Here is a 25,593-nt window from a genome sequence, read left to right on the forward strand (position 1 = left end):
CAATAGTGTTAGCAAAGAATGAAACCCTGGTCCTGCGACAGTGTGAAAGAATGAAACCCCGGTCCTACAGTAGTGTTAGCAAAGAATGAAGCGCTGGTCCTGCAATAGTGTGAAAGAATGATGCCCCAGCCCTGGAGTAGTGTGAATGAATGAAACCCCGGTCCTGCAGTAGTGTTAGCAGAGAATGAATCCCCGGTCCTGCAGTAGTGTTAGCAAAGAATGAAACCCTGGTCCTGCAATAGTGTGAAAGAATGAAGCCCCGGTCCTGCAGTAGTGTGAAAGAATGAAGCTCCAGCCCTGCAGTAGTGTTAGCAAAGAATGAACCCCTGGTCCTGCAGTAGTGTTAGCACTGAATGAATCCCTGGTCCTGCAATAGTGTGAAAGAATGAAACCCCCGGTCCTACAGTAGTGTTAGCAAAGAATGAAGCCCTGGTCCTGCAATAATATGAAAGAATGAAGCCCCAGTCCTGCAGTAGTGTGAATGAATGAAGATCCGGTCCTGCAATAGTGTGAATGAATGAAGCCCCCTTCCTGCATTAGTGTTAGCAAAGAATCAAGCCCCAGTGCTGCAGTAGTGTTAGCAAAGAATGAAACCCTGGTCCTGCAAAAGTGTGAAAGGATGAAACCCCGTTCCTACAGTAGTGTTAGCAATGAATGAAGTCCCGGTGCTGCAGTAGTGTTAGCAAAGAATGAAGCCCCGGTCCTGCAGTAGTGTTAGCACAGAATGAATCCCTGGTCCTAGAATAGTGTGAAAGAATGACACCCCGGTCCTGCAGTAGCATTAGCAAAGAATGAAGCCCCAGTCCTGCAGTAGTGTTAGCAAAGAGTGAAGACCCGGTCCTGCAGTAGTGTTAGCAAAGAATGAAGCCCCGGTCCTGCAGTAGTGTTAGCAAAGAATGGAGCCCTAGTCCTGCAGTAGTGTTAGTAAAGAATGAAGTTCCGGTCCTGCAGTAGTGTTAGCAAAGATTGAAGCCCCGGTCCTGCAGTAGTATGAGAGAATGAAGCTCCAACCCAGCAGTAGTGTTAGCAAAGAATGAAGCCCTGGTCCTGCAATAGCGTGAAAGAATGAAACCCCGGTCCTGCAGTAGTTTGAATGAATGAAGATCCGGTCCTACAGTAGTCAGAATGGATGAAGATCAGGTCCGGCAATAGTTTGAATGAATTAAGCCCCGGTCCTGCAGTAGTGTTAGCAAAGAATGAAGCCCCAGTCCTGCAGTAGTGTTAGCAAAGAACGAAGCCCCGGTCCTGCAGTAGTGTTAGCAAAGAATGAATCCCGGTCCTGCAGTAGTGTTAGCAAAGAATGAAGCCCCAGTCCTGCAGTAGTGTTAGCAAAGAATGAAGCCCCGGTCCTGCAGTAGTGTTAGCAAAGAATGGAGCCCCGGTCCTGCAATAGTGTTAGCAAAGAATGAAGCCCCGGTCCTGCAGTAGTGTGAAAGAATGAAGCTCCAGCCCTGCAATAATGTTAGCAAAGAATGAAACCCCGGTCCTGCAATAGTGTGAACGAATGAAGCCCCGGTCCTGCAGTAGCGTTAGCAAAGAATGAAGCCCCGGTCCGGCAGTAGTTTTAGCAAAGAATGGAGCCCCGGTCCTGCAGCAGTGTGAAAGAATGGAGCTCCAGCCCTGCAGTAGTGTTAGCAAATAATGAAGCCCCTGTACTGCAGTAGTGTTAGCACAGAATGAAACCCTGGTCCTGCAATAGTGTGAAAGAAGGAAACCCCGGTCTTACACTAGTGTTAGCAAAGAATGAAGCCCCGGTCCTGCAGTATCGTTAGCAAAGAATGAAGCCCCGGTCCTGCAGTAGTGTTAGCAAAGAATGGAGCCCCGGTCCTGCAGTAGTATTAGCAAAGCATGGAGCCCTGGTCCTGCAGTAGTGTTGGCAAAGAATGAAGCCCTTGTTCTGCAGCAGTGTTAGCAAAGAATGAAGCCCCGGTCCTCCAATAGTGTTAGCAAAGAATGAAGCCCCGGTCCTGCAGTAGTGTGAAAGAATGGAGCCCTGGTCCTGCAGTAATGTTAGCAAAGAATGAAGCCCCTGTTCTGCAGTAGTGTTAGCAAAGAATGAAGCCCCGGTCCTGCAATAGTGTTCGCAAAGAATGAAGCCCCGGTCCTGCAGTAGTGTTCGCAAAGAATGAAGCCCCAGTCCTGCAGTAGTGTTAGCAAAGAATGAAGCACCGGTCGTGCAGTAATGTTAGCAAAGAATGAAGCCACGGTCCTGCAATAGTGTTCGCAAAGAATGAAGCCCCGGTCCTGCAGTAGTGTGAAAGCATGGAGCCCTGGTCCTGCAGTAGTGTTAGCAAAGAATGAAGCCCCGGTCCTCCAGTAGTGTTAGCAAAGAATGGAGCCCCGGTCCTGCAATAGTGTTAGCAAAGAATGAAGCCCCATTCCTGCAGTAGTGTTAGCAAAGAATGAAGCCCCGGCCCTGCAGTAGTGTTAGCAAAGAGTGAAGCCCCGGTCCTGCAGTAGTGTTAGCAAAGAGTGAAGCCTTGGTCCTGCAGTAGCGTTAGCAAAGAATGAAGCCCCAGTCCTGCAGTAGTGTTAGCAAAGAACGAAGCCCCGGTCCTGCAGTAGTGTTAGCAAAGAATGAATCCCCGGTCCCGCAGTAGTGTTAGCAAAGAATGAAGCCCCAGTCCTGCAGTAGTGTTAGCAAAGAATGAAGCCCCTGTTCTGCAGTAGTTTTAGCAAAGAATGGAGCCCAGGTCCTGCAATAGTGTTAGCAAAGAATGAGGCACCAGTCCTGCAGTAGTGTTAGCAAAGAATGAAGTCCCGGTCCTGCAGTAATATTAGCAAAGAATGGAGCCCTGGTCCTGCAGTAGTGTAAGCAAAGAATGAAGCCCCGGTCCTGCAGTAGTGTTAGCAAAGAATGAAACCCTGGTCCTGCAATAGTGTGAATGAATTATGCCCCGGTCTGGCAGTAGTGTGAATGAATGAATGAATGAATGAATGAATGAAGCCTCTGTTCTGCAGTAGTGTAAGTAAATGAATGAAGCCCCTGCCCTGCAGTAGTGTGAATGAATGAAGCCCCTGTCGTGCAGTAGTGTGAATGAATGAATTAATGAATGAAGCCCCTGTCCTGCAGTAGTGTGAGTGAATGAATGAAGCCCCTGTCCTGCAGTAGTGTGAATGAATGAAGCCCCGGTCCTGCAGTAGTGTGAGTGAATGAATGAAGTCCCTGTCCTGCAGTAGTGTGAATGAATGAATGAAGCCCCTGTCCTGCAGTAGTGTGAGTGAATGAATGAAGCCCCGGTCCTGCAGTAGTGTGAATGAATGAATGAATGAAGCCACGGTCCAGCAGTAGTGTGAATGAAGGCAGCCCCTGTCGTGCAGTAGTGTGAGTGAATGAATTAAGCCCCTGTACTGTAGTAGTGTGAATGAATGAATGAAGCCCCTGTCCTGCAGTAGTGTGCATGAATAAAGCCCCGGACCTGCAATAGTGTGAATGAATGAAGCCGCTGTCCTGCAGTAGTGTGGGTGAATGAATGAAGCCCCTGTACTGTAGTAGTGTGAATGAATGAATGAAGCCCCGGTCCTGCAGTAGTGTGAAAGAATGGAGCCCTGGTCCTGCAGTAATGTTAGCAAAGAATGAAGCCCCTGTTCTGCAGTAGTGTTAGCAAAGAATGAAGCCCCGGTCCTGCAATAGTGTTCGCAAAGAATGAAGCCCCGGTCCTGCAGTAGTGTTCGCAAAGAATGAAGCCCCAGTCCTGCAGTAGTGTTAGCAAAGAATGAAGCACCGGTCGTGCAGTAGTGTTAGCAAAGAATGAAGCCACGGTCCTGCAATAGTGTTCGCAAAGAATGAAGCCCCGGTCCTGCAGTAGTGTGAAAGAATGGAGCCCTGGGCCTGCAGTAGTGTTAGCAAAGAATGAAGCCCCGGTCCTCCAGTAGTGTTAGCAAAGAATGGAGCCCCGGTCCTGCAATAGTGTTAGCAAAGAATGAAGCCCCATTCCTGCAGTAGTGTTAGCAAAGAATGAAGCCCCGGCCCTGCAGTAGTGTTAGCAAAGAGTGAAGCCCCGGTCCTGCAGTAGTGTTAGCAAAGAGTGAAGCCTTGGTCCTGCAGTAGTGTTAGCAAAGAATGAAGCCCCAGTCCTGCAGTAGTGTTAGCATAGAATGAAGCCCCGGTCCTGCAGTAGTGTTAGCAAAGAATGAATCCCCGGTCCCGCAGTAGTGTTAGCAAAGAATGAAGCCCCAGTCCTGCAGTAGTGTTAGCAAAGAATGAAGCCCCTGTTCTGCAGTAGTGTTAGCAAAGAATGGAGCCCAGGTCCTGCAATAGTGTTAGCAAAGAATGAGGCACCAGTCCTGCAGTAATATTAGCAAAGAATGGAGCCCTGGTCCTGCAGTAGTGTAAGCAAAGAATGAAGCCCCGGTCCTGCAGTAGTGTTAGCAAAGAATGAAACCCTGGTCCTGCAATAGTGTGAATGAATTATGCCCCGGTCTGGCAGTAGTGTGAATGAATGAATGAATGAATGAATGAATGAATGAATGAATGAAGCCCCTGTCCTGCAGTAGTGTAAGTAAATGAATGAAGGCCCTGCCCTGCAGTAGTGTGATTGAATGAAGCCCCTGTCGTGCAGTAGTGTGAATGAATGAATTAATGAATGAAGCCCCTGTCCTGCAGTAGTGTGAGTGAATGAATGAAGCCCCTGTCCTGCAGTAGTGTGAATGAATGAAGCCCCGGTCCTGCAGTAGTGTGAGTGAATGAATGAAGTCCCTGTCCTGCAGTAGTGTGAATGAATGAATGAACTAATGAAGCCCCTGTCCTGCAGTAGTGTGAATGAATGAATGAAGCCCCGGTCCTGCAGTAGTGTGAATGAAGGCAGCCCCTGTCGTGCAGTAGTGTGAGTGAATGAATTAAGCCCCTGTACTGTAGTAGTGTGAATGAATGAATGAAGCCCCTGTCCTGCAGTAGTGTGCATGAATAAAGCCCCGGACCTGCAATAGTGTGAATGAATGAAGCCGCTGTCCTGCAGTAGTGTGGGTGAATGAATGAAGCCCCTGTACTGTAGTAGTGTGAATGAATGAATGAAGCCTCAGTCCTGCAGTAGTGTGATGGCATGAAACCCCTGTCCTGCAGTAGTGTGAATGAATGAAGCCCCTGTCCTGCAGTAGTGTGAGTGAATGAATGAAGCCCCTGTCCTGCAGTAGTGTGGGTGAAGGCAGCCCCTGTCCTGCAGTAGTGTGGGTGAATGAATGAAGCCCCTGTCCTGCAGTAGTGTGGGTGAATGAAGGCAGCCCCTGTCCTGCAGTAGTGTGGGTGAATGAATGAAGCCCCTGTCCTGCAGTAGTGTGGGTGAATGAAGGCAGCCCCTGTCCTGCAGTAGTGTGGGTGAATGAAGGCAGCCCCTGTCCTGCAGTAGTGTGGGTGAATGAAGGCAGCCCCTGTCCTGCAGTAGTGTGGGTGAAGGCAGCCCCTGTCCTGCAGTAGTGTGGGTGAATGAATGAAGCCCCTGTCCTGCAGTAGTGTGAATGAATGAATGAAGCCCCTGTCCTGCAGTAGTGTGCATGAATAAAGCCCCGGACCTGCAATAGTGTGAATGAATGAAGCCGCTGTCCTGCAGTAGTGTGAATGAATGAATGAAGCCTCAGTCCTGCAGTAGTGGGATGGCATGAAACCCCTGTCCTGCAGTAGTGTGAATGAATGAAGCCCCTGTCCTGCAGTAGTGTGAATGAAGGCAGCCCGGTCCTGCCGTGAGGTCACGCCCCAGTGCCCGTGCCCCAGGCTCACCTCTGCCGCCCCCTCATTTGCATGTTAAAGGCCTCTCGGCTCTGACATCAGAGGCTCTTTGCATAGGGCAGGGCCGCCCGTGCTGCTGCAGCGCGGTGTCAGAGATGGGCTGGGGGCTGCATTGTTCGCATGCTGCGCGGATCCGGGGGCTTCGCCAATGATGCTTTCTATGGGCGCCGGGATCTTTTTCTGGAATGAAGGAGGATTCCAACTTTATGGAAGGTAATGTCCGATCTCCGTGCTGTCCGCGGCCGCGGATGCCCCCGGGGCAGATGTCCGAGCTCCGCGGGGTCCGAGGGCGGATGGTCCCGGGTGGGTGTCCGGCCCGGTTAGATCCGCAGAGCGGGTGTCGGGGAGCGGTGGTATCCGCGGGGCCGATGCCCGCGATCGTGGGCAGTGTCCTGGACAGATGTCCCCGGAGTGGATGTCTGTGCCCGGTGCAGTCCACCCCGAGCACGGAGCCTGGCCGCCGGGGGCAGACCGGCGGAGGCCGCGGGTCGGGTCTTATCACCGCCCAGGGCGAGCCCCGGGCTGTCACCGATGACCCCGGCGGACAGGAGCCCCCTGTGCACCCCCGGGCTCGGGCAGGGCTGGGGGATAATGTACGTGTCGTGTGGGGGAGAGGTCTGCAGGGCCCTCGGTGTCACGACACTCTGCGAAGTGCTGGGCGGTCAGGATCGAAGTGCCGGTACTGTCCACTTCAGGCTCTGGGTCGGCACTTTCTGTTCCCAGCTATGTTGCGGACACTGTCCTTTTCATCCTATGGTGGCCCTGCCTGGTACTGCCCCTTTCCTGTAATGGTGCTGGAACTGTCCGTTTCATGCACGGTATCTATTGATAAGTGCTGGCACTGTCCGTTTCAGGCTCGTGGCTGGCACTGTCTCTTGTGGTGATCTGGACTGAAGTGCTGGTACTGTCCATTTAATGCTTTAGTGTCCATTGAGAAGTGCTGCATTCTCCTTTTTGGCACTATGGGGTACTGTTCGGAAGTGTCGCCACTGTCCATGAAGTGCTTTGAGACCTCAATTTACTGATTGGTGAAATGCTTTAGGACCTGTATGTACTGCCTATGAAATGGCATGCGGTCTGCACGAATTTGTGTATGAACTGTCCAATGTGTGTATGCACTTTCCAGTGGAATGCTGTGTGTTTCTTTTCAGAAATGTGGTACTGTACTATGAAATTGCCTGTGGTGTGTGTGAGAGGGCATATATTATCCCATGAAACCTTTGGGACTTCCGGATTTGTTTGGCTCTGTTTGTACTGCCACATGAAATTCTTTGGAATCTGTCTGTACTGTCCCAGGAACTGGGAACTGCTTGTACTGCCCCATAAAGTGCCAATGATCTGTGTGTACTGCCCCATTGATTGCTTTTAGATCTGTTAGTGCTACTGCCCTGTGAAATGCCCAGGGATGTGTATGTACTGTCCTGTGGAATGCTGTCAGGTCTGGTGGTTCTACTGCCCCATGGAATGTTCCTCGAGCTCTTTGTAGTGCCTTTGGAATGTTCTGGGATATGTTTGTGTACTGTCCCGTGAAATGCCCTAGGATCTGATGTTGCTGACCCACGAACTGCTGTGGAGTCGGTTGGATGTATTGATAATGTCCCATAAAGTGCCGTTGGAAGTGCTGCTTGTGCCCTGAAGATGCTCTTAGATCTGCTTGTGTTTCCACCATTCACCACACGTGCAGCAGATTTGCACAGATCGGTGCCATTCGCACTGTCCCCTCAGTAGTGGGGAACGCCTGCTGGGAAGTGCTGGGGTGTCCCGTTTAAAGTATGCTAGGCGTGAAATGCGCACTGTCCCTTTAAACGTGATACACCGTTCTTTAAAAAAAAAATTTTTTATTGAGACTGAAGAGATAAGAAAGAATACCATGGTTCAAAGAGGTGTAACAAGTTAAGCAACACTGTTCTAGATGCGAAGTGCTGCTACTGTGTCATTGAAAGTGCTTGAAAGGGCGGTGTCCTTTTAAACGTGATGTAGCAGTGGGTGTGAACTGCTATCACTGTCCCATTGGTGCGGTTACAGTTTTTCGATGTGAATTGCTGGTAATTTGGTTGATTTGTTCTTTTAGAGTATTGGGTGAGTTACTGCTCTTGCAGCTGGTTTTATCACGTCACCGTTAACCCATTCAGAACAGTGTGGGTTTTTTTGGCCATCCAAGCTGGGAAGAGCCAATGCAGTTCCATGAAAGTGCCAGCTCGATCTGTAAAGTGCCGCTACTGCCTACATTAATGCAATACTGTTGGAAAGTGCTGTGATCGCCCCACGTAAAGTGTCGTGGTCCTCGTTGTGAAGTGCTGCAAACAAGCACATTCAAGGCACTACATTTAGAGCCGTACTAAAAAAAAAATTAGAAGTGCCTTGCGCTCACCTAGACAGTACCTGCCCAATGAAAGTGCTGGTATTAAGTCCTACGAATAGCTCTTTATGGAGCAGGGTTAGTGCTACACTGCCGAGTTAAGCACCTCTAGGCACGTGGCTCAAGTGCGCACGCGCCACCCTTACACTTATTTTTGATGTTCTCATTTCCCCTGTTACTATCGCTCTGTGCGTCATTGCATTAAAGTGCACCGTTACATTTGTAAATCAAATATAAAGAACCCAGTTAAAATCACTGCCTTAAAACTAGTCTTTTTTTAAATGTAATTAGGTGCTTCGATTTTGCCGAAACTAAAAAGAAGACTTATTAGGAGTATATCCATATATCGATTTTTAAATCGCATTGATTTTGTTTTTTTTTGTTTTTTTTTCCAATTTATTTATTTATATTTTGTGTTTTTTCTCTGCATGATCTTAGCGCTGAAACGTGAACATTTTCCTAAACTTCCATTTTTTTTTTTTAACCCGCGATGTTACTGTGGCAGGCTAGCAGCGTTAAGCGTGAGGGGCGCATTGTTGACCGCTGGATAAAACAGAGGCCCTATCAGTCCACTCAGATAACCCTGCAGCAATAAATGGACTCGAGCAAGTTGTGACCTTAGGGCTTGAACTTTGCCATCACATGACCAGCTTGTAAACTGACCTGCAGGGGTGAGGGTGGCCGCCCCAGCAGGCCAGGCCGGAGAGGGAGGACTGGCAGCGGATACAAGAGGCTGGGCACCGGACCGCTGCTGCTGGCCGGCCTGTAGCGCTCGCTGGCCCCCACATGGCTTCGAAGCACCCTCGGAGGGGCGTGAAATGGACACATGGGGAGGTGAGCAACAGATTCATTCATAAAACGGGAGAGTGGGGTTTGAGGGCACCCCACAAAATGGTACAAACGGTCCCCGATTAAATTTGCGAAAGTTGTGGCATGTGTTGGCCCCCCCCTTTAACTTCACACTGTCGCTCACTTTGACGACTTAAGATGTGGCTCGTTTTACGGTTGTATTGCTGTTGGGGGGCAATTAAAGTTTTTTTTAATTTTTATTTTGCATAAGAATTAGGGCTGCAGCCTACTAATTCGCGAGCCTGATTGAATTGGCAGCTGCGGGCAGTTTCTGATTTCAGGCACACGCGCTGTGTGCTCTGAGTCTCCTACAATCGAAATTCCGTAATCCGCGCGGCCATCTGGAAAAGCTTTGTTTTGTAGTGTTAATTATTGACAGTATTGGTGGGGGTGGGGGAGGCAGCCCCCGCCCTCTAGGGGCTAAAGCCGGGTCACCGATCCCTCCCTGCACACTGACCGTATTTGTGATTTAAATGCCACTGGGGCGCTGCGGAGCTGGCCCGGCCGGTTTGCAGCGCTGCCCCGATGGCCCATGGCGTGCCAGGGAGGGGCAGACCCGCCGTTATTTTTGGGAGAGGCCGCTGCTCCGCCTGTGTTGTGGGCGCTGGCCCTGTGGCCAAGTTAAACCCCCGCCCCCACCCTGGCCGGGCAACATTTGTTGCAGCATTTTCCATCAATGTCACATCAGTTGCACAAGGGGCGGGGCCAGCAGCATTTCTACAACTGCCGAGGCCTGTCAATCCACTCCACCCTCGCTGTGCGTTTGATTTAAAGATGAAATATCATCTTACAGGGCCCCGAACTATCCATCAGGCCACAATGCATGTGCCACTTTTCATTTATGCATTTTAAAACCTTTGGTATTGACGATATCCACAGAAGTGTTTTTTCAATGGGCCAGGTTTGGGCTCGAATGTGTATTTTAAGACTTATTTTTTTATTGTGTGTTTTGGCCATCATGCCCCTTTCCTTAACATTAATGATCTTCTTGCAGAGTGTGGTGTGAGAGACTTTGACATATTGGTCAAATATTTAGGTCTAAATCTAAAAATGAAGGCTTTTTTTATTCTTTTTGGAGTTTTTTCAGTACATCAGTTCAATTCAATTCAATTCAATGGTTCTTTATTCGGCATTTAAAAAATACCATAAAAGTGCATGATGACTGTTAAAAATAAAATACAATTCATTAGCCCATAATTAAACAATTGGCAAACAATGCATTCAGCACCGCCCTCTTGAGTTCCTTAGCCTTACAGAGACTTTGATAAAATTCATAATACAGAACAGAGTGTAGGGATCATTAGCCCTTTGCAAAAACAGTAATGCAACCGTGGCGTGTTTAAACTTCGCTTGTTTTAAAATTCCCACTAAAAACCTACGCCTAGGTAGAGTGTAAAATGAACATAACAATACAAAATGAAGGGTATCCAAGGAGACCTATTGTCGCAGCCGCAGGTACGCTTCTGCTCAACCGTTGAGGTAAAACCTGTGGGTCAGCCAATATGTGATGTAAAAAGTTGAGCCTAAAACGCGTCATTACATGAGTTTGTCAGGTGTCTCTATGACGTGCATATGACGTCGACCTGGTCTTTGTGCTGCCAGGTCCCATTGGATGATTATCAGTGTCGCTTCTACTGCGCGTCACAGTTGCGTTGCGGATGATTGTGACAGCCTTTGCCACGGAGAAGGATGTATCGCGGCCAAAGAAGTGTTGGCTGCAGTGGGGTTCTTTCTTTGGGGATCTATAAAACCCATCAGCTAATGGACAATTCCTGGGGCATTGTGACCTATAGAAAGAGCGGGCCATCCTTACATACCCCATAGGTACCAACATCTGTAGTCGTGGGCACAAAGACATGTTAGGCTAATCTGGGGCATGTCAGTGAGACGACTTCATAGGGTCGCACCTTCTTGAAGGTTTGCAGATCACTAGCCGTGAAAGGACAGATGCCCATTTAACAGATCAAATATATTTTGGGGAGTTTTGCATGGGTAGTGTAATATCACTTTGATTATCGATGATGGGCCTTACTCGAGCCTTTGCCTTTCCCTTTGAAAGCAGGAGGACTCCCCTAGTTACCCAGGTGGTATAGTCCTATAGTTGTATAACCCAGTAAGGGGCCTATTCACAAAAACCTTTTTTACCCTGAATAGGTGTGATTTTCCTCTGGAAATTCCGGAGTAATTAAGAATAAGCCGCAACCACTCTGAAAAAGCAGTCTTTGTGAATTATTCCCTCTGATTGAGACCGATTCACAAATAATTAAGGAAATATGGGCATATTAGTTTTTTTGCCAATGATTTGCATATTATTTCTTTTTTTTTCTTTTCCTATAATCGCCAATTCCCCAGGAGTACGGCTCAGACCCCTACATACATTTCTAGGTATATCTCTTCTCCCGAACCTTGCTAGCAATATAGAAACTGTGCAGAAGTAAACATGGTGAAAATGTCATATTTTCCTTTTTTTTATTGCTCCAGATGGAAATACATTTTTTCTTTTCTGTGTTGGAAAGTCTTTCCCTATACTCTCTGAAAATATGGTCGACACATTCTGAGGCCTTTCCTAAGGTTTTTGCACTTACTCTAAGCATTTTCAGGGCTAAAGTTAGGTTTGCAGGTAATGTGGCAAACGTCATTGAGAATGTTACTGAATACACACGTTCAGTACAATTTCGGGTTTTCCAATCTTTGCTAGAAGCCACGCCCCTGGGACCATCCATTTTCTATGCCTCTATTAAATTCAGCCAAATTGTCGATTTTCCCAATTGATAAGTGACATTTTTGTTAAAAAATCATCAAATTTAGGCCCTGTTTTTGAGGACTGTGTGATTGTAGCCTTTGCATAGTAGAGTCCAGCATTGCATACATACTGTAGACTTATTGTTACAACGTATAGTTCCAGGGTTACGTGTGCAATCTATAGTTACCTTGTTACACAGCAGAGCTATAAGATTAAATGGATATTGTGGAAGAGGTGTGGCGCCGCGGCCAGGGCGACTGACGCTGGAATCTGGGGACCACGGTTCGATCCCCGGCTCCGGCGGCAGGTCAGCCCAGTACCATGTGACTCTGGGCAATAGCTCGCTTAATCTTCCCGACGCCCCCCCAGCGCCTAGAGAGCCTGATAATGATAGATATGTAATTTAGTAATATCAAAAAGTCTTGGCCCCAGTTCTGCGGTCCAGTAAGTGCGCCTTTTTCCTTCTAACTCTGGACACAGCCACTGGTATGAAGTGTAATATCCCTGTGCTTCTCACAGATGGCAAACAATGAGTTTATAACTCACCAGGCCCTTGTCCTCTGTTAATATCTCTCTCTCTCTTTCTCCTCTCTCTCTCCCTCTTTTTTTCTCTCCTCTCTATCTCTCTTTCTCTCCATCTCTCTCTCTCTCCATCTCTCTCTCTCTCCCTCTCTCCATCTCTCCCTCTCTCCCTCTCTCCCTCTCTCCATCCCCAGCTGGACCTATACCGTGATATATGATGGCTTGTGTTATGGAAAGCCCATCCCAGGCTCTTCTGTGCACTATTTCACTTCACACCACTGAAGCTACATTGAGTATTTGGATCAGTTATGGCTGTAACACACCTATCTAATGTACGCTGTATGTGCTGTGTGGCTCTTAAAGCTGTTGTAGGAATGTCATTTTTTGCTTTTTGACAGCTAAACACCCAAAACCAAAATCTCTATATTTTTCCCCTCGTTTTTTTCTGATTTATTCCCCTTGTGCATCCAATACTCTAAAACTAGTCTTCAGTGTCGCATTTTCACTGCGATAAACCGTGAACACCTGGGAGCACCTACTACACACAGCCCTGCAAAGCAATATATACACACAGGTGTTTCTCTAAAAGGTGCTTTACAATTCAAGTCGCCAGGCCTTAAAAAAAACAGATGTTAAAATATAGGATGTGTCTCCAAGCAGAATGGCCTCTGAAATAACTACTCCTTGATGAGCACCGTGTCTGTGTAATAAGCAAACTTACATGAGTAGTGAAGCAAACCCTTTTATGGTGCAGAAAAAGTCGTTCTTTCAACCCCCTTGAAATTACATTGAAAGGCACAGCCCTGTTTATTGCTGCAGAGAAAAGCCCTTTACTCTCTGTCAGTTGGGGATATTAACATGATCTGTGCAAAATTCTCACCTCTTTAATGCCTGAATAGGTCAGCCACCGGGTGAAAGGTCACTAAACCAGTTTACCTCTGTAAAGTGGCTACACTTCATGTGCACCACTTCCTCTAATTAGGCACTTAGAAGTAGAAACATTTCTGTTGAATTGTGAAATGATGCAGTATCTTTGTAGACTATATGCAAAAGAAGAAAGTTGACAGTAACTCAGAATACCGTCTGTGAAAGAGTTTAATATTTTCGTAAACTTGTAAGTTCTGTCTTCCTGCACCTTTGTGAGTTAAGAGTCTGATCTTACAGGGAGCAGTTAACAGAAAATCTCCTAAAACAGACAGAAGTTCCATCCGCACTCAGTTACCCTTTGCAGAGAGAAGCTCGGTAGATGTCCCCTGGGCGGAAACTCCCCGCGCCTCCACGTGCTCGACAATGTTTCACCAAAAATGGTGGTGGTGGTTCAGCTGCTCGGTTTCGACTGACTGATCATCATTCTGTCTTGGGGAGTAACCACCACCCCCCATCCCAGCGCAGCATGGGTATCAGAGAGTTTCACAGACAGTGAGACGTGTGCTCTTGGCCTCCTCGCCATGCCCCAGGCATGTTGGCGAGGTTAGATTTGTGGCCACAGACCATGTACCCCACTTCGGGGTTAGATTGCCAATGGCCACACTGGGCTGGCTGCCACACAGGAGTGCATTTCCACCAGTTTTCGTCACCAAGATGGCGCTGTCCTGGGTGCTAAAGCCCCATCCTTTGAAGACTTACATCTGTAGTGATGCTGTGGACGACATTTTGCAGCTTTGCCTCTGCGGGCTTCCCTGTGGGGGGAGATTCGCTGCAATGGCGGATGGAATATCCGCTGTCCAAAGTGTACGTTTGCGTCCGTTCTGTGAGGTAGCGAAGGGCAGCAGGGAGACCGGACTGACTTGACATCCTTCGTTATTGGCAAATGGTGTCCTTTGGCCTGAGATTTAATGGGGACATTTCCAAGTGGACAGTAAAGTTGCAGCATCCACGTCTCACGATCCTGAAGCGAGTGTCCGGGTCCCGGGTGTGAGGTGAATGATCAGGCGCACCCCCCGGCCCTGCCACTAGAAAAGGTGTTCCACACACAAACATCTGAGTGCAGCCACATTGCAATCCTGGCAGCCCTGCTGTGCCCTGGTGAGGTGCTCACAGATTAGGGAAGAGCCTTCCTCCTGCTTGGCTCCTTCACTCCTTCTCTGTCCCTGTGCTCTACTCTGTCCTGGCCCCTCCTTCCCTCCACTTATGCGACCCTTTAGCCAGAGGGCCGCATAGAGTTCTGTACAGGCAACCCACGAATCTATTGCCTCTCTGCATGTATTGATAATACACGGGTATGTTATCTGAATTGCATATCTACACATTACTGCATGCATGTATGCGAGGCCTCACAGGTTCGAGATTGCTCATTAAGCTAATGACCATAAGTGGAGGCCCCCCTCTATCAAATGGAGGCACCCCTCTAGCAAATGGAGGCACCATTCTTGCGAGTGGAGGCACCATTCTTGCGAGTGGAGGCACCATTCTTGCGAGTGGAGGCACCATTCTTGCGAGTGGAGGCACCCCTCTTGCGAGTGGAGGCACCCCTCTTGCGAGTGGAGGCACCCCTCTTGCGAGTGGAGGCACCCCTCTTGCGAGTGGAGGCACCCCTCTTGCGAGTGGAGGCACCCTTCTTGCGAGTGGAGGCACCCCTCTTGCGAGTGGAGGCACCCCTCTTGCGAGTGGAGGCACCCCTCTTGCGAGTGGAGGCACCCCTCTTGCGAGTGGAGGCACCCCTCTTGCGAGTGGAGGCACCCCTCTTGCGAGTGGAGGCACCCCTCTTGCGAGTGGAGACACCCCTCTTGCGAGTGGAGGCACCCCTCTTGCGAGTGTAGGCACCCCTCTTGCGAGTGTAGGCACCCCTCTTGCGAGTGTAGGCACCCCTCTTGCGAGTGGAGACCACCCCTCTTGCGAGTGAAGGCCACCCCTCTTGCGAGTGAAGGCCACCCTTCTTGCTAGTGGAGGCACCCTTCTTGCTAGTGGAGGCACCCTTCTTGCGAGTGGAGGCCCCGCCCGCTCTTGCGAGTGTAGACCCCCCTCTAGCAAATGGAGGCCCCCCTTCCTGCGAGTGGAGGCACCCCTCTTGCGAATGGAGGCACCCCTCTTGCGAATGGAGGCACCTCATCTTGCGAGTGGAGGCACCCCTCTTGCGAGTGGAGGCACCTCATCTTGCGAGTGGAGGCACCCCTCTTGCGAGTGGAGGCACCCCTCTTGCAAGTGGAGGCACCCCACTTGCGAATGGAGGCACCTCATGTTGCAAGTGGAGGCACCCTTCTTGCGAGTGGAGGATGGTGGTGGAGCTAGAAGCGAAATGAGGGTGATGGATTGGTGGATGGATGCGGATGGGTGAGTGGACTGACCAACAGGTGAATGAGTTGGCTCATGTATGTATGGATGGATGGAGGACTGGGTGGACTGATCAATTGATAATTGGTAGTGATCGCTTCCTCCACTCCATCATCAGTCTGAGATTCGACTCTGGAGACGAGGCCTCTAGGTGTCCTGGTGTGAGTAGGACCTGCTGGGTTTATGCCTAACTCCCACGGGCTGTGCCAAGAATGCACGTCTACTCTTAATAGCCAAATGTTCATATCCATCTTCAGATGTACCCTCTCCTACAATGTATCTGAGGCGAGACTCCGGCAGCGCTTACGTGTACAAGAAAGTTCTCAAACATGCAATAACAAACTCACTGGTCCTACATACGGGTCTGTCCTTCTACTCACCGGCCGCAGGGGCCGCATCCCAGCATGAGGCTGTCCTTGTCAATATCCACATGAGGCAACGTCCATCTTCTTCTTGTTGTCCACCCTAAGGATATTGTCATTGTTGATAGTCTACCCTTGGTCAGTTCCGCTCATTGACAAAGCCATATTTCTAGTATCCACACATGGGAACAGCCTCTGGATTGGTATCTTCACTTGGACCGATCTTTTTTGTCCACACACGTGAGAATATCCTCCAGGAGGACTTCGAGGGAGAAGGGAATGTTCACCCAGTCATATCTGCAGAAGGCTGTGTCCTTGTAGGCCGTCTCTACCCAACGAGTGTCATCCTCATCGATTTCAGCACACGCTGTACCACCCCTGCGTAGTATATGGTATTGAGTCATGAATATTATATGCTTAGTGCGTGATATGCTACCAGCTCCTATCACCGCACAGGAATGTCCTTGAAGTCTGTAGCACAATTGCAGTTTTCTTGTTCCATGATCATACGCGGGTGATCCATTTAATATTGTTGCACACAGAAAATATTTCTATTGGACGTCCTTTTAGTCAGTGTGAGCATATGTGACATTCCAATGATTTGGTACACACTGAAATCTTACACACATTTTTATGAAGACTTATTGCAGCCCAATCTGTAGACCAACACATGTAGCTCCTCCATGCTTTTGAAGCAGGTACAATATATTTACTGACATGTGTGTAATGACTGTATTTTTCATCGCCATGCCAAGCTCCTTGGCTGAAAGTGCTCTGTAAGATCAATCATGTCAACATGGTGGCTTGTACCAGAGCTGATGTATCTAATCTTTTCAATTTTATGTCTACAGGTCAGTCTCAAAGCTGCCAGACTGCCCAAGTGTGGGAACCTGACTTCAGGGAAAGTAAAACAGGTGAGGCCAATAGCTCCAATTTGATGCACTTTATATATTTTATTCAGACCAGAGTCCATGAGCTGTGATTTGTTTCTAGTGCGCCCAATGTAAATCAAATACAGCTTCCCACATTTACAATTCAGTACTCAAACAATATCCTGTTTTTAATAATTTAATGTAATAATAACACTTATCATTATTATGATTGCCATTTGTACAGCTCTGCTGTTGCTTAGAAAGGCGTCCTGGCGCGGCACCATTACTCACCGAGCTGAACCAGCCGACTAACAGATATAGAGCCGGCCTTACGTGTCCTCCTAAAGCAAGTCAAATCAGAGATGGAACAAAGCGAGTGGGGGGATGACTTTTACATAGACCGGAAGCTTGGACGGAGAACTCTCTACCCCGGTCCGCCATTGGTGAATTTGGGCTTTATGAGCAGATTGGCTTCCGGGATGGAGCAGGCAATGGGCGCTGGAATTGGTCCGACTTGAAGGATAGATCTATGCACAGCGTAATGAAAATGATCCATTTAGGCAAAAGGGGTCCATGAATTTTGTCTGGTGCGGCAGTAGCCGACGAATGACGAGGGAGGACTAGGACCAGTCGGGCTGCGGCAGTCTGTATTCTATACAGGCGGTAAATCGAATAATCGGGAGACCCTAGGGATGGACAAACTACAGGACTAGTCTGACCTACTCAAGATTGATGCTTGAATCGCTAGAGGACAGTGGCGTGATGAAAGAAGACGCTATATCTTCCACCATGGTTTCGAAAAAGAAAAGCAGGTAGACGCCAGCTTATCGACATAAGAAGTCAAAGTAAGATCATTATCAAATTAAAAGCCTAGATTTCTAATGGCATTTGAAGAAGAAGAAAAATTTGCTGGAGAAGCTCAGAAGTTGTAGAGAGTGGTCGCGGTATCTTACTCCTAGAACAGCAAAGGAACTTTGTCTGATCGCCGTTGAACTTGATGGTATTGTGCATGGACAGCATTTAGGAGTAGTCTGGGGTCGCAGCTCCTCCTGGCACTTTGTTTGCGACCCCTGGCCTCAGAGGGGGCAACATCTTTGCCGCACCTGAGGATGGGGATCTCAAAGAAAGTGCCAGGAGTACAGGGAGCAAGGTAGAGGTCACTACTGCGACCCCAGACAACTCCCAAATGACGTCCATGGCATTGTGAGTCAACCAGTTGGTCATTTTGCTCACACAATGATCAAAATGTTCATAGGATACGGGCACCGATTGATCCACCGAGGAGATAAGTTGGGTGTCGCCTAGAAAATTGACACCCTTGTCACGGATCAGCTGGGTTAACTTTTAGTTAAATGTTGATGAAAGTCGGGCTTAATGAGGGTCCTGAGGGACCCCTGGACGGATGGGCCTCAACTTAGATTGGAAAGGAGGATGGTGGATTGCTTGAGCTCTATTGTTGAGGTCTGATCCGAATTGGCAGTACCATCATTCATGATTACTTCTAATCCTGAAATTGATAGTTTCCAAATAGAATGGCTTTTCAATAAAATATGTTAAAAACTACCCATATAAAATAAAATACATAAATAGGAAAAGTATTTTCTCCCAGGTTCCACCCCTTGGCATTTAGGTTTTTCAGGTCAACCCAGGTGATGCACACCAAACAAGGTGGCGGAGAATGCCAATTGTAGCCCAACATCTTCTGTCCTCAGGGACTTCACAGGATGTTTGTTGGCATCACCTGAATAAAAACCTATGGATGAGAAAGAGGTGGGGAGGCTTGCAATGGGATAGACTCTCAGGCCAACACGTGGAAGGCCAGGAAGGAGAATGGGGACAGGTGGGGAGGCTTTAAATGAGATGGAATCTTAAGCCAAGAGGTGGAAGGCTTGCATTGAGGTAGACTTCAACAGACGAGAAGCCGATATGGACAAGAATGAGAGGTGGGGAGGCGTTCAATGAGATAGACTCTTAAGCCAAGAGGTGGGAGGCTTGCATTGAGGTAGACTTCAACAGACGAGAAGCCGATATGGACAAGAATGAGAGGTGGGGAGGCGTTCAATGAGATGGCCTCTCATGCCAACAGGTGGAAGGCTTGGGAGGCTTGCAGTGAGGGAGTCTTTCATGCCGACAAACGAGAGGCTGATATGGACAAGAATAAGAGGTGGAGAGGCTTTCAATGAGATGGCCTCTCATGCCAACAGGTGAGACCTGGAAGGATAAGGGTGAGAGGTGCGGAGACTTACAATAAGATAGATTATTGTGCCGACAGGTGGAAGGCCTAGAGGTATAAGTGTGAGATGTGGGGAAGCTTGCACTGAGGGACTTTTCTACCAACATATGTGGTACTTTTAGGACTAAGGGTGATAGGTAGGGAGGCTTGCAATGAGATCGACTCTCATGCCAGCAGGTGGAAGGCTTGCAGTGATATAGACTCTTATACCAACAGGCAAAAGGCCTGGGAGGCCTGCAGTGAGATAATCTCTGATGCCAACAGGCGGAACGCCAGGTGGGATATGGGTGAGTGGTCGTGAGGCTTGGAAATAGGTAGACATGCCAACATGCACCTCAGAAACATCTCTCAAGGTCCCAGGAAGGATTCTGAGGGATGGATTGAATAGTTTAGAGTGGAGTTTGCATGTAACACAGCCTCTGCTTCCTCCACATTCTTTCCTTTCCACCTTTTGCAACCCTCGCCTCCAGTTTTTTTTATGGAATTCACACATCTGCATACCTTAAATTAACACAGCTGAACAATCTCCTGTATGTGTCACTGTATTCCATAGGCGTTCGTTTCTGGCAAGCACCCGAGGCCAACATGTTGGCTACATGCCATTGGCTGTACCAATCAGGAGGTAAATATCAGCTGGATGGATGCTTGCAGCAAAGACAGAAGTCCTTGGTCCCCAAAAGTTTGGAACTGAACTCTTGGTCCTAACATTTGTCAAACACAGATATAGCCCAGCCTCGATGATCACATTTCACCCTACTCTGTTTCGAGACGATGGAGACATTTACAATATACTACGACTTGCTAAAGTACTATTCTGCAAGTGTTAGAAGGGAAGACACCCACTACATTGTTTTGAACATTGAGTGACCCACAATACCAAGGTGCGGAATCATTTATTTTTCAGTGTAACTTCTGCCTCTTTCTTCCAAATTTAACAGCTGAAAGTTACACTTGGCGGACGCAGTCTTTCGCTTCCTTGCTGTTCAATGGGTCACTTCAAGTGGAGAATAGGCTTGCGATACTATGTTACTTTGTGGACCATTCCTGCCTTTGAAGCAACAAATGCATCTTTAAACCTCTCCAGAGTCCCAAAAAGCAAAGGGAGGCCAGGCTATGATTGCCAGGGTACTCCAGTTCGGCCTCAACAGTATATCTTTAGAATATGGGCTCCGATATTCAAAGTAAATTTATTTACACCTTAAGATCTCGACTCCCCCAATTCAGGAAGTCAAGAGTAAGGGGTCCTTCGTAATCCAGGAAAAGCGGATTCAGGCCACATTTCCAGGTTAGCAACATAACATACATTATGACTATATTAAAGTTACGCAGTGGTTACTCTAAACATCTGGCCTACTTTTCCTAGTCTAGCCCAGTGGTGATGACTTGTGCATGGGTGCCACCCAAACCGTACCTGGCTGCCTCTGCAGATGGGTCTGTTCACTCGAATCTTCCTTTCACTTTGCATGAGTGCAGAGTGATTTTAGTGCTATGCAGAATCCTCAATAAATAGTGCTGAAATAAAACATATTTAACAATTTGTGGTGGAGAGATAGAAGTCGTGTTCATGTTTTTAGGTTGATGTGCTGACTAGGAGTTTGTAGGACTTGTCCTGAATCGGTGACAGGCCGGTTCTCGTACCTGCCAATTTGTAAAATATTTTTGCCGTGTGCCGAGGGGGTGGGGGCTTTGAGGGGGTGGGGCCTGGTGCTCAGAGGCAACTAAGAGGCCCCTCACCAAGCTCCCCTAACCCCTCCAAAAAAACAACAAAAAAACAAAGTGTCATCAAGACTTTTGCCAGTGCCCTGGCTTGTTTTCAAACCTTTTATGGATATCTTCTGCTTACAGCCTCCAATAATTAGCTGAAATTCATTCTTTACAGTGGTTTTCAGCTCGTTTTCCCTGCCACCATGTAATTTTGGCTCCTCACTGTGTGACTGTGTGAAGGGGGCCGAAATTGCGTGACACACAGTGGCACCTTGTGAGTTGGCAGGTCTGGGTTCTTCAATGCCGGCGGGTCAGGATCCGAAGACCAGGGTGTCAAGTCGCCATCCTTTGAAAGGAGCTGGACTGCTGTCGCCCACAAACCGTCTCCTTGGTTGCTGTTTATGTCTTCTGATATTTCACAAGGCTCACAGCCAACAATTTGATAAAAATTCGGTTTTGTTTCAATCAATCAATTTCATCTTTATTCGGTTTCCATAATTTGTAGAAAACCCATAAAAGTACATATAAAAACAGTATCTTTACAAAGTATAAAATCAGTACAAAATGCGTAATACATTTACAGGTTCATCAATTGTTTGAACATATAAAATGCAAAGTACCCAATATGTTTACGAATTCATCAATTATTTCGACTTTAGGTAAATCATAACATTCATTCAATTAAAAAATATCTATGTGCAAATATTTAACAGAGATTAGGACGATGCTTAACACAGAATTTAAGAAAACAAGCTGTAGTTTTAGCATATAATTCATTATCCAGGAACTGGAGCGCCAGAAAAGCTGGACGACAACCTCGTATACCTAGTACTCTCAGTAAAGGAACAATCCATCGCCTACGCGGTGCGATGTAAAATTTACAGAAAAACAGGACGTGGATAGAGGATTGTGCAGAGATGGTATCACATGGGCAAACAGTTAAATTCATGGACCAGTCACTCTGTTGGGGGAAGGAGATTAATCGGTGAAACATATTAAACCTAAAGCGAGTCAACAGAAATTATTCATACTGATTCAAATTGTATGTTAACCCTATCCATGCTGATGACGGAACCGCTCCGTCATCAGCCGCGGTGGCGCTGTGCTGATGACGGAGCGGTTCCGTCATGGCCCGCTCGCCGCGCCTGCGCGGCGCGGATTCCGCGCCTGCGCTGGGCGTTCCATTGAGTGGGCGAGGCCATGACGGAACCGCTCCATCATGAGCACAGCTCAACTGCGGCTGGTGACGGAGCGGTTCCATCACCAGCATGCGCCCGCCGCGCGGCCCCCCCGCCCCCTTAGCGCTGCGGCGGAACAGCCGGGCAGCGATGTGGTTAAATATGGTTGAATAATAAAAGTAGTCTGAACTGACAAAAGATGCTGAGCAGAGGTTTTCCCTATCTCATTTGAAAGACGCAGCTGACCTAAATGCGTTAAGCAGGCCTTTTTTAGATCTTTTCTCGACATCTCAGATTTGGTTGTCGGATCAGTAAAGAATCTCTCAAGGCCTAAATCAACAAAAAATGCTTTAACGGTTTTTGTGTTTCTAAACAGCTATCCTGAGACATGGATCAGATTTTAAATTCTGCTCCTGGAACCTTACAATGTTTGAGCTTTATTCATGCTTTTAGAGTTATACGCACATGTGGTATTTCCATAAGACCTGGTTTAGGGAGAGCCATCTCGTAATCCCACCACCTCTCAACCAAATGTGCACACTGCCAATGACACCACTCCTGAAACCAGGCCGGTTTGCACCCACCCTCCCTGGTGAAAAATTTCCTGGGAGAGCATTTTTCTGTAAAATGCGGTGGCCTTTATTACATGCAAGGGGTGATGCGCGCCTGCTTTCAAAATGGCTGTTCAGGTTAATGATCTTTCTTTGACAGTGCCTGAGCCCAACCTGTGATTCTGGTAGAGTTATCAGAGAGGGGGTGCTGCCATCAACGTTACATCACTGAAGTCATAGAGATTGTGTCAAATCCAACCTCACCCAATAAACAAGTAGCGTAAACGAGCCCCGCCCACTCAGCTGGAGAGTGGTGAGGGTGTGGCATGTGGCTGGTGGTGCATTTAGCAGCACACTGTTGCTAATATATTACTAAAGCATCGTGTGGTAGCGCACTGCAAGTTACAGGCACCACATTTTCCATTGAAATGGCCACAAAAGTCGCACTGAGCTGCAGTTTTACTGATGACACTATAGCGCGCACAAATGATAGGTTTCAGCAAATATATATCATGTGCACATCACCAAGGAAAGTGTCTGGATTTGGTTTGTTCACACTTGAGAATTAGAAAAAGATGCTTCATTGGTGCTTTCCCCATTGATTGTACAGTTCATTTACAGGTATTTAAATGTTATAGTGTGTGAGATAAAACAGGAGATCCTACAGCTATTCCTTCAACACTCCCCTGTACCCCTGCAAGACTATTAGATCACTTTACAAAATCCTTTAACTTTAGAGAAAAAGAAAAGTAAACACCAATCTCTACGTTAAAACAAGAAGCAGCAGTCTGTCAGAAGCCTCAGCCTGATATCTGACCCTCTGTCTTTGACGGCACAGCAAATATATTGTTTTGTATTGTATTGTCATTGCATTTATAAAGCGCTTACTACCCCTGATGGGGCGTCAAATCGCTTTTTCGGCGAGTAACACGCCACTCTGGAACCCATAAAGGATTAGTGGTGAATTAGTATAGTGAAATATGAAAGTAATTTGAGCGGTGGATATGTCAGGCTGTTATTTGGATTGAGAAGGATAGTGGAGGGAAAATGTTTGCATTTATATAATACTTGCTACCCCTGATGAGGTGTTGTAGAGCTTTTATGCGAGTAGCACGCTTCTCCAGAACCCAAACAGGATGTGACAAAATCAAAACAACATTTCCAGGCATATTTAATGCTGCTTTACCTTGTGAACAACAGCATCATTATTTTCGTTGTGCTGAAGCGCCTATGGCCCCAGTAATTTCCCCTCTCGGATTGGTTCCTGCTCTCGCTATTTTTTGCACCCCCAACCTAGCAAGGCTTTTTTGGGGTGACACTTGCATTGCCAGTATAGTCTATCATTTCCGGGAGCTGGGTAGCGAGAACCAGCAGAGGTCTCATCTTTGCTAAAGAACTGACCACCTTCACGCTAACTGAATATGACATTTTAGCTACATTGCAGTGGCTTCAATCTTTTGATGGGTGAGGGGGGAGTTTGAGAGAGGCTGGCGGGGGGACCTACCAGGGGGTGATGTTGGGGGGTCTCAGAGCTTTAAGATTAATTCAGAACCTCCCACCACTAACCGAGAAAGGATTGAAGTAGGTATTTTCTTCGTTCATTCTGCATTTTAGAAAGCACTCCTCTCTATTTTTTCCCACCCACCACTATTTAATTTAAATAATTTAATTTGTATTTTGTCTTCTTACGCTTAATAGATCTGTGCAGTGTGCGAAACTGTCACGAATTCGCCTTTACTGTAATTGTATTGGCCGGAAGACTGCTAAAAATACCTTTTTTCGAGCCCTTTTCTATTTAAATGAATCATTGCCACAGCTGGACACACGAATGTTTTTGTTTTAGCTCACAGAGGGTTAATTCCATTCAGCCTTTCATCATCTCGCGGGCCTGATCCCCGCCGCAGCGCAATCTGGCCTTTCAACATGTCAGTCACTGGGCAGGAAGTCTTACTTCAGAATGGGGGCTGGGCCAGGGGGTGGGGGAGGGGTTTGAAAGGCTCTGTGCGGATCAATGGCTGCAGAACCACCCGGGGCCATTGTGTCCTCCCGGGGTACTGTAGATGGCATCGCGGTGTGATTACATGTTGATGCGCTGCAGCACGAATCCTTGTCAGAGTGACGAGTCCATTCACGGCTCCTGCTAGCCCCCTCAGCTAATTGTGGCCTGGAGATGGCCAGGCGCTCGCCACGTCCCTCCAATGGAGCAATTCAAGGATAATGGGGTTTCGCCTAATCCCTGAATTAATCTAAAGGGTATTTGCTCGCAGTGGCTACTGTAATCTCTCATTGACGCTGTTGCAAAGTTTATTCTTACAAAACCAGGCTACATAAAGCCCCATAAAACAATTAAAAAAAAATCTGTTGCCACATTGGAGTTGAGGGCTCCCAGTTCTCGTGTCAGGAAAGTAGAGCTTCCTTAGAATTCAAGTAACACATGTGTTGACCTTCTCCCCCTCCCTAACAGCTGTTATTGACTCTTGTAACATAAACAAAGTGGGGTAAATACCAGAGGCCTGACTGGCCCTATTTAGTGTAAACCAAAAAGCTGAATAAAGCCCTGTGTGTCGATATTGTCGCTCATATTTCAACGTCAGACAAGTTTCTGATATATAAACACAATTTTTGAAAATTCTATTAACATTTTTCCCCCGACATTGATTTGACTTGACATGTGACCTTTCGGCATTTGGCTACTGTGTAGGCGCCCTGCTTTTTTTTCTGATGTGGCAAACAAGCCCGTAGTTAAAGTTATTTCTGGATAAAACGCCTTTGAGCATGTTGTCCATTGCTTAATTTGTGGCGGTGGTGGGCACCAGTTTCTGGAGACTGGTACTTGTTTTCCATCATCAGACTTTGACCCACAACGAAAGCGGAAAAAAGGCAAACGAGGCAGAAAAGGGGCAATGAAGGAGAAAAAGAAACATTGAAGATAGTGACAAGTGGGGGTGGGGGGGTGGGTGAGGATGAAAAAGAATCAGTGAGATAAAGAGATTGGAAGTGTAGGGAGGTGGAAGAGAGAGCCATGAGGGGGTCAAAACTAGGCACCCTTGGCATTAGGCATCCATGCCATTTGCCACCACGTGTGGCAGCCTCCTAAGAAATATTTTAGGTCCCTGCATTTATTTATGGATTATATTTATTTTTTCACAAATCAAGCACTGTTGTTTGTGTGTTGGGAAAATAAGTGCTATAGAATTTGGGAGGTTGGTTATTCAGATAAGAAGGGAA

At 47.6% G+C, this 25,593-nt stretch overlaps 1 protein-coding gene across 1 annotated transcript in view; it reads left to right on the forward strand.

Annotated features, from left to right (window-relative positions):
* NR6A1 (nuclear receptor subfamily 6 group A member 1) overlaps positions 1-25,593 on the forward strand; it is a 228,653-nt gene that overhangs the window by 19,515 nt on the left and 183,545 nt on the right. The window contains exon 2 of the mRNA XM_078640337.1: positions 16,679-16,741. Coding sequence (XP_078496463.1) covers positions 16,679-16,741 — 63 coding nt within the window. The remainder of the gene's footprint in view (positions 1-16,678; positions 16,742-25,593) is intronic.

The sequence above is a fragment of the Lissotriton helveticus genome, chromosome 5_1 (assembly GCF_964261635.1).
Source record: "Lissotriton helveticus chromosome 5_1, aLisHel1.1, whole genome shotgun sequence".
Classification (NCBI taxonomy): Eukaryota; Metazoa; Chordata; class Amphibia; order Caudata; family Salamandridae; genus Lissotriton; species Lissotriton helveticus.